General features: G+C 45.6%; 1 protein-coding gene across 1 annotated transcript in view; it reads left to right on the top strand.

Annotated features, from left to right (window-relative positions):
* KCNK13 (potassium two pore domain channel subfamily K member 13) overlaps positions 1-12,015 on the top strand; it is a 106,975-nt gene extending 94,960 nt beyond the window's left edge. The window contains exon 2 of the mRNA XM_047079781.1: positions 10,406-12,015. Coding sequence (XP_046935737.1) covers positions 10,406-11,298 — 893 coding nt within the window. The 3' untranslated portion in view covers positions 11,299-12,015. The remainder of the gene's footprint in view (positions 1-10,405) is intronic.
* Positions 12,016-13,330: the final 1,315 nt, after the last annotated feature.

Genomic DNA, 13,330 nt, shown 5'->3' with positions numbered 1-13,330 from the left:
GTGTCAGCATCTGGTGCACAGCCAGAGTTTCCAATTTAGGGTCCCAACTCTGGTTTTGTCAGGTGAAAATTTTCACAGGGTGTTAACATGAGTATTTTCTGCTGTTACATTGTCTGAGTGGTCACTTACCATAAAACACTTCATTATAAACAGGTAAGTGTGTGTTTGTGTAAGTTAACTTCAGCGTATACCCTGGCAGCAGTTAGCCATCAATGGGAGTATCTATTCCAGAAGTCATTATTAAGCACTATAAATATTGTTATCAAAATCTGCGCCATAGGGAATATTGGCTAGCACAGGAAACGTTAGAAATAATTCTCCACTGGAGAAATGGATGCTGTGCAAGGTAAGGTTGGCCAGACAGGTTGTGTGAACCAACGCTCTTGCTTAGATGGGGCAGTAAATTCATCAACCAAATCTGGAACCCTTTAGGCAGTGCTCAAGGCCTAGACCTTCATTGTTTCTGTCACCTAAAATTCAACAAGAAAAAAGGAAATCGGCAAAATAATTGAACAGGCACTAAAAAGGATGACCACAAAACATATGAAAAGAGGCTCAACTTAATAGATGTCAAGGAAATGCTAATTAAGACCACTATGTACCCACAAGAATATTGGCAAGAATATGAAGAAACTTGGACCCTCAAATCTTGATGAAGGCAGGGTAAATCGGGGCATCCACTTTGCTGAACATATGATATCCTATGAGTCCTCACTCCCACACCTGAGTATAGGTATCCAAGACAAATGTGTACATATTTCACCAAAAGACATGCACCAGAGTGTTTGTAGAAATACTACTCATAATAGCCCCAAGCTGGAAACCGTCCAAATATGTATCAACAGTACAGTGCCCTCTTTATCCCACCCCTCCAGTGCCCTCAGCTGGTGTCTGTTCCTTCATAACACACAGGCTCAACAGCTTACTCCATTTGCGAGTGGAATTTCCATTAAATTCCAAACCCCATGCAGACCTCCTCTTGACACTCCTTGCTACTGGAAGTCAAAAGAAGGATGGAGTAGTCATACTTATATCAGACAAACTAGACTTTAAATTAAAGGCTGTAACAAGAGATGAAGAAGGGTGTTATATAATAATTACAGGGTCTATCCATCAGGAAGAGCTAACAATTATAAATGTCTATGCGCCGAATAGGGGAGCCCCCAAATATATAAAACAATCACAAACATAAGCAACCTTATTGATAAGAATGTGGTAATTGCAGGGGACTTTAATACTCCACTTACAACAATGGATAGATCATCTAGACACAGGATCAATAAAGAAACAAGGGCCCTGAATGATACATTGGATCAGATGGACTTGACAGATATATTTAGAACTCTGTATCCCAAAGCAACAGAATATACTTTCTTCTTGAGTGCACATGGAACATTCTCCAAGATAGATCACATACTGGGTCACAAAACAGCCCTTCATAAGTATAAAAGAATTGAGATCATACCATGCACACTTTCAGACCACAAGGCTATGAAACTTGAAATCAACCGCAGGAAAAAGTCTGGAAACCCTCCAAAAGCATGGGGCTTAAAGAACACCCTACTAAAGAATGAATGGGTCAACCAGGCAATTAGAGAAGAAACTTAAAAATATATGAAAACAAATGAAAATGAAAATACAACAATCCAAACGCTTTGGGACGCAGGCAAGGCAGTCCTGAGAGGAAAATACATTGCAATCCAGGTGTATCTCAAGAAACAAGAAAAATCTCAAATACAAAATCTAACAGCACACCTAAAGGAAATAGAAGCAGAACAGCAAAGACACCTCAAACCCAACAGAAGAAGAGAAATAATAAATATCAGAGCAGAAATAAACAATGTAGAATCTGAAAAAAACTGTAGAGCAGATCGATGAAACCAAAAGTTGGTTTTTTGAAAAAATAAAATTGATAAACCTCTAGCCAGGCTTCTCAAAAAAAAAAGGGAGAGGACCCAAATAGATAAAATCATGAATGAAAATGGAATTATTACAACCAGTCCCTCAGAAATACAAGCAGTTATCAGGGAATACTATGAAAAATTATATGCCAACAAACTGGACAACCTGGAAGAAATGGACAAATTCCTAAGCACCCACACACTTCCAAAACTCAAACAGGAAGAAATAGAAAACTTGAACAGACCCATAACCAGCAAAGAAATTGAATCAGTTATCAAAAATCTCCCAACAAATAAGAGTACAGGACCAGATGGCTTCCCAGGGGAATTCTACCAGACATTTAAAACAGAGATAATACCTATCCTCCTCAAGCTGTTCCAAAAAATAGAAAGGGAAGGAAAACTTCCAGACTCATTCTATGAAGCCAGCATTACTTTGATTCCCAAACCAGACAGAGACCCAGCAAAAAAAGAGAACTACAGGCCAATATCCCTGATGAATATGGATGCAAAAATTCTCAATAAGATACTAGCAAATCGAATTCAACAGCATATAAAAAGAATTATTCACCATGATCAGGTGGGATTCATTCCTGGGCTGCAGGGCTGGGACACTCCTTGAAATCCCTTATGCCTACTTATCAATGAAACATGAAGGGAGAAGCTGGAGTGGCCTGGAAATAGTGGGGAGAAGATGCCTTATTGAAAAAAATCACAAGTCCCAGAGAGAGCACATTTCATTATCTGTTGCTATGTATAACTTCCCCAAATTAATGGCTTACACAGCACCCATGGACATTTTTCACGGTTCTGTGGATCTCCTGGGCTCAACTGGTGGTTCTCTGGCTCCATGAGGTACCAGCTGATATGATATATCTCATGCTTGCCTGGGGCTGGAATGCCCAAGATGGGTTTACCCAATATCTGAGGAGACTAGAGTGGCTGGGGAGGGCTGGGCCTTCTCTCCAGCTAAGTGGTCACATTTTTTACACAGTGGCTCAGGGGTCCAGAGAGAGAAAGAGAAAACTGCTAGACTCCTTACCATCTAAGCCTGGAACTGGCGCAGCATGACTTCCACCCCATATGATTGGCCAGAACAAACCTCAAGGTCATCCAAAATTCAAGGGGAAGGGAAATAAGCTTCACGTCTACAGAGATGGGAGCAGTTTGCTCAAAATCATCTTTGGAGAAAACAGTTTACCACAGGCAATAAGAGTAAGGGAGGGCAATCTGGATGGGGAACCTGGATTCAAGCCAAGCCTCCACCCCTCATGAAGATTACCTGGTTTATTGGTGCCTCAGTTTCCCCACCTATAACACAGAAAGCTTAGACTAGAAGGCTGTGAAGTTCCTCTCAGCTCTAACACTTGTGGTTCCCCAATCCGCATAAAGACTGTGCCTGGTAAGAACCCCAAGTCTTCCATCACTGGAACCCCGTTCCCATCCCCCACACCCCCCTAAGCATTATCCATGGGGTATGTTCTTGCCTCCTCTTTCCATCCCAATTGAAACCAGAAGGTGTTTTTTAAAAAACACCCACAAACCCCTATGTAGTTTCATCTCACACACAAAAAAAGGCTTAAAATTTCCAAGTCAAAAAGATTATGAAAAGTTTATGCAAGTCAAACTTTGCTTTCTCAGTGTATTGAGAAAAATGAATCAAGAGAGATGATGGTTTTGGGCAGATGTTTGCCTCCCTTTCAAGGGAAACATCCAGAATATTGAATGTATTTTTCTGAGTTTAAAAGTAATGAAAGATGTAAAGGATTAGGAAAAATTGAATCACCCAAATTATCACCACCTCAAAATATCCTGATTAAAATTTTTGTCTCTTTCTCTTTATGTTGTTTTTTTCTGTGTATGTTTGTGGCAGGACCTTGTCGGTTCTGGGGTCCATCTCTTTCCCGAGAACTCTGGTAAACCCTGACCAGTCTAAGAGGAAATCGTTCCTCTTGTGGATAATTGGTTTGAGAAGTGGGTTTGTACTGATTAATGATATATAATGGGAATTTCGCCAGGGGGTTTCTGGAAAGGATTCACTGCTATTTTAAAGACATACACAAGGCAGGAACACAACATTTTCTGGCTCTGGACATTAGTGTGTGAGGAGTTAATGCCTGAAGCTGTTGGCATGGGGTGGGGGTGGGGAGGAACTAGCTAACATGTTGATGGGGCCAGAACCAGAAAAGTGAAATGCTCTTGGTTCATAGATCATTTGGAAAGACACCCAGTTAATCCCTGGAGCTTCCCATCTCCAAATTTCATGTTCTATGAGATAATATGTCCCCTTCATGTTTAAGCCACTTCTATTTATGATTTGCTATTACTGTCAACCAAAGTCTCTTCACCGTTGTAATATATGTAGGTGGTTAAAAGTAGTTTAGAAAGTTTATTCCCTCATCCAACAAATATTTAATGAGGATGCCCCATGCACTAGGCTTGAGTCATTCGTCAGACACACTTTGGCTCTGCATTTTTCCACTTAACATTTTCTCCAGTCATTAAAAACTCTTTGTATATGTCATTTTAATGGCTTCATTTTAATAGCTACTTTATTTAGTCATTTCCCTATTATCTGACATTTAGATTGCTAAGAATATTCATTATTAAAAGCAAAGCCATGGTGAATATCAATGTACATGATGAGTCACATTTCTGATATTTTTTGGGACATACTCCTAAAAAAAAAAAAAAAACAGAAAAAGACGCAAATATTTTTAAGATATCTGAGACATTCCCAGATTGCTTTCTAGACAGTTTATGCCAATTTATATATCCCCATGCAGTGTTTGATATTCTCTGCTGCATGTGAGGGCACTCTCATAATACACATTAAAAAAAATGTTTCTAGAAAGAATTGTGATTCAAATCTACAGGACACATGTACCCAAAAAATCAATGGCATAAAAAAAATGGGAAGGGATGCTGTCAATGAATAAAGGAGGCTTAAAAGATACGATGCTTGGATCTTATTAGCATCCTGATTCATACAGATCTGTAAGAAGATATTTTTGAGAAATTTGAAAATAGCCTGGGTATTATTTGGTTTTAAGGAATTAGTGTTAGTTTTATCAGGTGTGACAATGTCATAGTGGTTATGTTGGGAAAATAAAGTCCTTGTCAGTTACAGATGCTTCATTATTAATGCATGAAATGGCGTGATGAGATTTCCTTGAAAATACTCCCACAGAAAAAGGAGGTAGGGTGGGATAGGAGAACCATGCCTGGCAAAATGTTGACAATTGCTCAAAGTTGGAAATGAGGGTTTATTCTAGAATTCTCCCTACCTTTGTGCATGTTTGAAAAATATCATAATGCAAAGCTTTTCACTTTTTTACCTTGATTAACTTTTTTAAGGAATGGTGGTCAACAGAATATATGTAGAAGGCTGGGAGACTGCAGGCCTGCCCTCCTCTCTTCATGGTCTAAATGAAGGGCTCTGTTGGGGTTGACTGGGACCCGGGAAGTCTCTAGCTGCTTCATTCCTGGCCCCAAGGACACCAGATGCCCAGCAGATGCCCTAGGGGTTATAGTCACAGTAAAGCAGATCTGAAATGGTTCAGGGGAGCTAGACCAAAGTAGATTCCAGGCAAGCTTCCTCAGACTCCAAACCAAATTCATGAGCCCTTGGTCCTCCCGTCAGCTAGCTCATGTGCTCCCAGACTCAGGGGTTGGACCTGAATCAGAAGACCTCAGACGTGAAGCACAGAGAATAAATTATATATTGAAAAGCACCACCTGTGACAATCAGTTTCCTTTGTGTGCCTATGAAATACAAGGAGACCAAAATGCATGGGGTGTAGCACATTTTTAAAACCAACTTAATTACATCACTTGTTGGAAGAGGCACACATAACATTCAGAAACATGTGTTTTAGTAAATGAAAATTGTAGGGTTTCAGTTTCTGATGCAAGCCGATCCCCTGATTTGGGTACCAGATTTGGCAGCCACTGTGGTCTGGGTGTCTACGTAAAGCATGGAACTATAGACGCTTGGTTAATTTCCCTCCCTCAAGGCTACCCCTGATGCACACATCTGACAGCGGCTTGCACTCACTTAGCACAGTCAGGTGGAAAGAGCGCAGGCCTGGGAGACAAAACAGATCTAGGTTCTAATTCCAGCTCTGCACCTTTTGGCAAGTTACTCAGCTTCTCTATTCTTTTTCTCATCTGTCAAATGGGAAGAGTAGACTAATAATCAACTCCCGGCAAGGGTGCAAGGGGCCGGTGATACCTGGCAGAGGGCAGGTCTTTGGTGATGCTCCTATCTTTTCCCTCCACCAGGGAGGACCGTGAGGCTTCTTATTCCCAATCCAAGGCATCCCTAGTGGTCAGCCTTATGGGGCTCAAAAAAGGGGAAGGCTTCCTATGAAAAAGCCTGTGTTATTAGCTTCCACACTTCTAAGCTCTGACAGTAGTAGAAGCTGTGGAAACACCTCTTAACTGCGAACCATAGGACACTGCCTCCTGGTGCTTCCCCCACACAACCTCTTATGCCATTTTCTGTTACTTTTGCTGATTGAAAAGATGGCAGTGATCAAGCCAATACAGCAGGTAATCAAAACTCATGGCTTATCAATTCTTTAATAAAATCGAATGATTAAAAAAAAAACAAACAAGATAGACTCTAGAGATTTTAAAGCCCTGGAACATGTCTAGACATGTCATTTATTGGAAAAGTCAGTTTACCGAGCTTGCTAGCCTGGCTTCAGTCACGCCCCTGATTGTCGTCACTCAGCCCAAGTGAGGTGGCGTTCGAGACCCTAAAGCCGGGATAATAACTCCGTCGTGCCTTATTTTGGCCGTTGACTCGCTGTGCCTTGTTTTGTAGATAGCCGTGGATTTGTCCCAGCCTGGAGGCTAGGCTCCTTGAGGTCGAGGACCTTCTCCAGTTCACCACTGCATGGCCCAGACAGTGCAGGCCCTTGCACTTAACAGGTGCTTAATAAATTACTGCTGTAAACTTTGAGAGCTACTCTTAACTTCTCTACTCTCAAAGACTAAAATAATTAAGCCACCTCTGGGGTCAGAAAGGAAGATTTTGGAGAAGCAAACATTTGCCCATTTAAATCTCACGTTCTCTGATTAATAATCAGAGGGAGGCAAGCACTTCCCTCTCCCTTGTTATTCCTGGGCTTTCCCCATTTTCAATACCTTTATCCAGTTCCTGGAATATTGTTGGGTCAATAAAAGGCCCCCAGATAAATGTTTCTCTTTTTTCTGCTTGTTGCTTCAGTTCTGTCTCCAATGAAGAAATCCCGAAGACTCCTCTGGCCTTACAGCTTTGGGGCAGGGGCTCCAGCTTTCATTTTTCATTTCATCTTTCTTCCTTCCTTCCTTCCTTCCTTCCTTCCTTCCTTCCTTCCTTCTCCTTCTCCTTCTCCTTCTCCTTCTCCTTCTCCTTCTCCTTCTCCTCTCCTTCTTTCCTTCTCCTCTCCTCCTTCTCCTCCTCCTCCTCTTCCTCCTCCTCCTCCTCCTCCTCCTCCTTCTCCTCCTCCTCCTCCTTCTCCTCCTCCTCCTCCTCCTCCTTCTCCTCCTCCTCCTCCTTCTCCTCCTCCTCCTCCTTCTCCTCCTTCTCCTCCTCCTCCTCCTCCTCCTCTTAAGTAGGCTTCACACCAGCACAGAGCTCAATGCAGACCTTGAACTCACGACCCTGAGATTAAGACCTGTGCTGAGATCAAGTCAGACGCTTAACCGACTGAGCCACCCAGGCGCCCCTCAATTTTCACTTCTTAGCACAGAAAGATTTGTAAGCTTTACTGCTTCTGGGAATTCACTGGGCCAGAGGAGGTGCCCCAACACCCTCAGATCACCAGGAACTAATTACTCGACACCTCAGTGACTCCTCAGTGTTCTCTGCACTGGGCAGAGAAGGATATCGCTCTCAGCTCAGTCATTAAACTCAGGAAGTTTTCTCTGTCTCTAAAATAAACATTAAAAAAAAATTAAACTCAGTAAGTTTTTTTTCTTAATTTTCCACTATTACAACCACCTCATTTGAGCTTAGGGATAAGAATTAAAGGTAGTAAAGGGGCGCCTTTAGTGGCTCAGTTGGTTAAGTGTCTGACTTCGGCTCAGGTCATGATCTTGAGGTCTGTGGGCCCCGCGTCAGGCTCTGTGCTGACAGCTCAGAGCCTGGAGCCTGCTTCCAATTCTGTGTCTCGCTCGCTCTCTGCCCCTCCCCCACTCACACTCTGTCTCTCTCTCCCTCTCTCTCTCTTTCTCAAAAATAAACAAACATTAAAAACAAAAGAATTAAAGGTACTAACAAGAGAACACACAGCAAAGGCAAAGTATTTCTTTTTACATAAGGAAGCTATCTAATAAATGAAATCGATACTACCAAGAGTTGCCGGCGGCCTTTCATTTTGAAAACAGGAGTTCCCAGAGAAGAGACGAGGGTCTAATTTTCTCTCTACCGTTAAGGTCCACAACTGTAACTCCCCACGAAAGTATCCCTGGCCCCTTGATCCTTCCTTACCAGATCATCCTGTCCCATCCAGCTCAAAAGCTAGATTTACTGTCTTCTGCTGGTCTCTTGGCTATAGGCTGTTAACACCCTACCCTCCTGTAGATGTTTGTATACTGTGGAAGGAAGATCAAATTTAATTGGAAAACTAGATGGTTACACAGTATGTGTGGCTAGGTGTTTGGGAGGGGTGCCCCCTTGGCTCTGCCTGAGGAGAGGAGGAGGTCATCACCCCAGAAGCCCACACATGGCAAGGTCTGATCTGACCCGTTCCCAGAGTGCCCTGGGAGGCAGCCACGGTGAGCTGGGGCAACAAAGAAAAGTGCTGGCTTGGGGACAAGCAGGGTGTCATCGTAAAGAGGATAAGGGATGAGTCCTCAAGATCCCAATGATGGGGCTCAGGTTAGGAACCTGAACCTGCTAATAAAGAAAAAATGGAAACAAGAAGGTTTGGTTCAAATACAAGGCTGCACCCAGGGAGGCATGTTCAGTACTTACTTTTTGAAGGGCATTTGTGTTCTGAGACTTTGATGCCCTTCCCTTCAAACAGATCAGACTTCTCATGGTTACTGAATCATTTGCTTGGAAGGATTCCACGTCCCTCCAAGTGGGCTGACCCTTGGTACCCCTCAGTGAGAAATACTGAATGTATCACTGCTCCTTTCTTGTTCTCCTTGTTCTTAGTGATGTCCGTTGTCCTACAGCTGGTATTCTTAGTAACATGTCTGTGCTTAGGTAGAAAGATCAAGAAGGTGGAAATTGTGAACAGTCAGAGGCAAAGGCAAGAAAGACATTTGCTATTTTATCAAACTATAAAAACCAACACCTCGGTTTCCACTCCCGAAGCATAAGGTGTGTGTTTGAAGGATTTTGTTTAAAAGACGGGAAAAACAGGGGCGCCTGGGTGGCTCAGTTGGTTGAGCTTTTGACTTCGGCTTAGGCCATGATCTCATGATCTCATGGCCCCGTGTCGGACTGTGTGCTGACAGCTCGGAGGCTGGAGCCTGCTTCGGATTCTGTGTCTCTCTCTCTCTCTCTCTCTCTCTCTCTCTCTCTCTCTCTCTCTCTCTCTCTGCCCCTCCCCTGCTCATGCTCGCTTGCTCACTCTCTCTCCCCTTTAAAAATAAATAAGCATAAAAAAATAATAAAAATAAAAGATGGGAAAATCTTGAGCAAATTTGTCATCTCTACGTATGCTGGCATTTGCTGTTTCTCTGCCTGGAGCACCACCACACACGCACGCACACACACATGCACACGCACACACACATGCACACGCACACACACATGCACACGCGCACACACATGCACACGCACACACGCATGCACACGCACACACTCCTCCCTGCCTGCCTCACTCCTCTTTAGCTTTCAAGTATCCCTGCTTAGTCTTCTCAGAATCCCAAGCCTGAGCTGGGTTCCCCCTCTTAGCCGCTCCCATAGGACCCTGCACCTCCTTCAGCACAACACCTATACGATGTAGTAATCCCCTCACTAGGCTAGAGCTCCATGAGGGCAGGGACCAGATCTGGCTTTCTTAGAGTTCAATCCCCCGTTCCTGGAATGGCACTGAATAAGTATTTGTAGAATAAATGAATTCTGAGGAGTCTGTATGAGCCTTTTCTTCGTATGAGCTGTTTGTTGTTTGTCTGAACAATGTCTGCTGAGTATGGTGGCTCAGGCTGTGCACAGTACAGGACGTCCAGCCCGGTCAGGAGGGGAGGCTGAAATCCAGCTCGCATTCTCATCGCCCGGCCATTTTTCGCTGACTGTATCCACCCGGAGGAAGAGATGCCTTTTTCTGATCTGTACGATGGCACCATACGCGCTTTCAGCCGGGCGGCTCCAGAGAAACACGTAGCGTCTTCAAAAGGAAGGGAGCGTCCTCTCCTCTGTTCCTAGAACGGCTAGGACCGAGTGCTTTTACGAAACTCTTTCTTCGGGTCCTTGGCCGGTCATCTATGCCGAGACCCTGGCCGCACTCCCAGCAAAGGCCTCCCTCACTCTTCTCTCCTCTGATTTTTGTCTCCCGCAGGGTTTGGGATGACCACTCCGGCGACGGTGGGAGGAAAAATCTTTCTGATCTTCTACGGCCTCATTGGGTGCGCGAGCACCATCCTGTTCTTCAACCTCTTCCTGGAGCGCCTCATCACCGTCATTGCCTACATCATGAAGTCGTGCCACCAGCGACGGCTCCGGAGACGAGGGGCCCTGTCCCGGGAGAGCCTGAAGCCCCCGGGCAGGTGCGAGGGGGACAGCTCGGCCGGCTGGAAGCCCTCCGTGTACTACGTGATGCTGATCCTGTGCCTGGCCTCCCTGCTCATCTCCTGCGGCGCATCGGCCGTGTACACCCCCGTCGAAGGCTGGAGCTACTTCGACTCGCTCTACTTCTGCTTTGTGGCCTTCAGCACCATTGGCTTCGGGGACCTCGTCAGCAGCCAGAACGCCCAGTATGACAGCCAAGGCCTCTACCGCTTTGCCAACTTCATGTTCATCCTCATGGGCGTCTGCTGCATCTACTCCTTGTTCAATGTCATCTCCATCCTCATCAAACAGTCCGTGAACTGGATCCTGAGGAAAATGGATGGCGGGTGCTGCCGACGATGCCAAAGGAGGTTCCTGAGGTCCCGGAGGAACGTGGTCATGCCGGGCAACATCCAGGACCGGGGCAACATCTCCATAGACACGGATGGGGTGATGGACAGCGACACGGACGGGCGGCGTCTCTCGGGGGAGATGATCTCCATGAAGGACTTCTTGGCCGCCAACAAGGTCTCGCTGGCCATCCTCCAGAAGCAGCTGTCTGAGACGGCCAACGGCTGCCCGCCCCAGGCCAGCGCGCCGTCCCGGGACAACGAGTTCTCAGGGGGGGTGGGGGCCTTTGCCATAATGAACAACAGGTTGGCGGAGACCAGTGGGGACAGGTAGGAGCGAGGAGCGGCCGCTGGGCGTGGAGGCCAGGAGAGTGGGCGATGGGGGGATTGGCACCGGCTCAGCTCTGTGCCGGGGCGGGTTCCCTCTGGAGTTGTCCTGTCACCCTCTGCAGGCCCAGCCTTAGAAAGCTCTTCTCCTCGGGCAGCCAGCCACCTTCTAGGGCTGCAGACCGAGGCCCGAGGCCCTTCTCCTTGTCTTTATTCTGTGAGGTCTGAATTCAGTCTTGAGAATGAATCCCAGAGGCAGCCTAAGACATTGCACGGTTGTCTTACTCCCCTTCCTCCAGGGCTTTAACTGCCTAAGGGAAGGGGGTTTAAGTGAGTCTCTATTTCCCTGCTGCTCTGGTCTTCGTTTGGAAATAAAAATCCTGAACGGAAATCCTCATTTTTCCCCCCTGGAACCCTGAATGGCTGGACCCACTGCCCTTCCCAGCCCCTTCAGAAAAGAGGGGGGGGGATGCTTCAGAAGGTGCCTGGGCCCTGGGCTTCCTTCAGAGCAGATATGTCCACGGTGCGACAGATGGGGAAATCACCTGGTCTGCTCTGTGTCTGCTTCTCTGCGTTTTGTTTTTCCTTTCTTTTATTTTTAAGATCCTAATGCTGGGCTAAGGTGTCTGTGGGACCTCGGCGTGGTAAGAAGAAAGCTTCAGGCCTTTATTTTTTTTTTTTTAATTTTTTTTTCAACGTTTATTTATTTTTGGGACAGAGAGAGACAGAGCATGAACGGGGGAGGGACAGAGAGAGAGGGAGACACAGAATCGGAAACAGGCTCCAGGCTCTGAGCCATCAGCCCAGAGCCAGACGCGGGGCTCGAACTCACGGACCGCGAGATCGTGACCTGGCTGAAGTCGGACGCTTAACCGACTGCGCCACCCAGGCGCCCCTAAAGCTTCAGGCCTTTAAACTGCAGCCAAGAGTAGTGGACAGGCTCTTTTTTTTTTTTTTTTTTTTTTTTTTTTTTTTTTGGCAAGGAAAGAATATAGCTTAACGTTCTTCCTTCCAGTGGTCACAGAGACCGTTTCATTTTTTTTTTTTTTTTTAACCAGGGCATGGAGCCCATTGCAAAGATAATGGCTGACTATTTATTAGAACTGAAAACTGAATAAATCCTCACTTTATTAACTAAGATTACATGAGTGCTCATTATGGACAGTGGGGCTGGGGGCAGCGCCTAGCTAAACAGGCATTTATTGTGCACAGTGAAAAGAGAAACAAGAAATCAACCCTTGGGGATATGAGCATCATCTTGGATTCTTGGCTAGAGAAACATTCTAGGCCAGATAAGGAATGGCTTCTCTTTGTGTAATTTGTTTCGGCTCTGCCTCCTGGGAGTGTAACAAGTCTAGTGACATAACCTCCTGAGCAGTTAAAACATCCGTGCTGGGAACAGGTCCTCTGGATCTTCGTATATTCAGGAGAGAACATTTTGAGACCTGAGAGCAGCATTAATAAGAGATAGCGGTTATTTTTATAAGATGGGGATGGTGTACACGCGGCACTTTTAGAAACGATGAAGAAAGTCAGCATCGTAAAGACAATAAAGCCAAGAACGATACCCCAGTGAAACTGAAATGTTGAGCGGAACTCATCAGAGCTGGGAGGACCTTAGGGACCATCCCATACACAAGAAAGAAACACAAGAAAGACACAGAGGCGTGAAGGGAATGCTCCCTATCCGAACTCTCAAGGCTGACAGCATACAGCTAGGAGAACCCAGGTGTCCTGATGGCGACATCTGGGCTCATCACCCGTGCTCCCCACAGCTTTAGAACCTCCCTCAACTGCTCCCTCCTAAGCTGAGTTGCCTTTTCCTTCCAGCTGGCACCCTACCCCCCCCCTTTTTTTTTTACAATGCTGAAAGTACTCAATGGCAGGAGTCCTATAAACAGCAGCCTGGGCTTCGAACTAAGGGCTGTGCGGCTCCAAAGTCAGAGATCTTCAAGTCTTACTTTGTGTTGCTCTCAAAGGAAGCATCCTGTAGCTACTGCAAAACCAAGCTCCCCGGGGGCTCTGCTCTGGGGGAAGGC

This window comes from Lynx rufus, unplaced genomic scaffold, assembly GCF_022079265.1.
Source record: "Lynx rufus isolate CCGP_SWC_20201006 ecotype Redwood Valley unplaced genomic scaffold, mLynRuf1.p SCAF_17, whole genome shotgun sequence".
Classification (NCBI taxonomy): Eukaryota; Metazoa; Chordata; class Mammalia; order Carnivora; family Felidae; genus Lynx; species Lynx rufus.
Note: the sequence above shows the minus strand (reverse complement) of the source record. Positions and strands in the feature narration are given on the sequence as shown.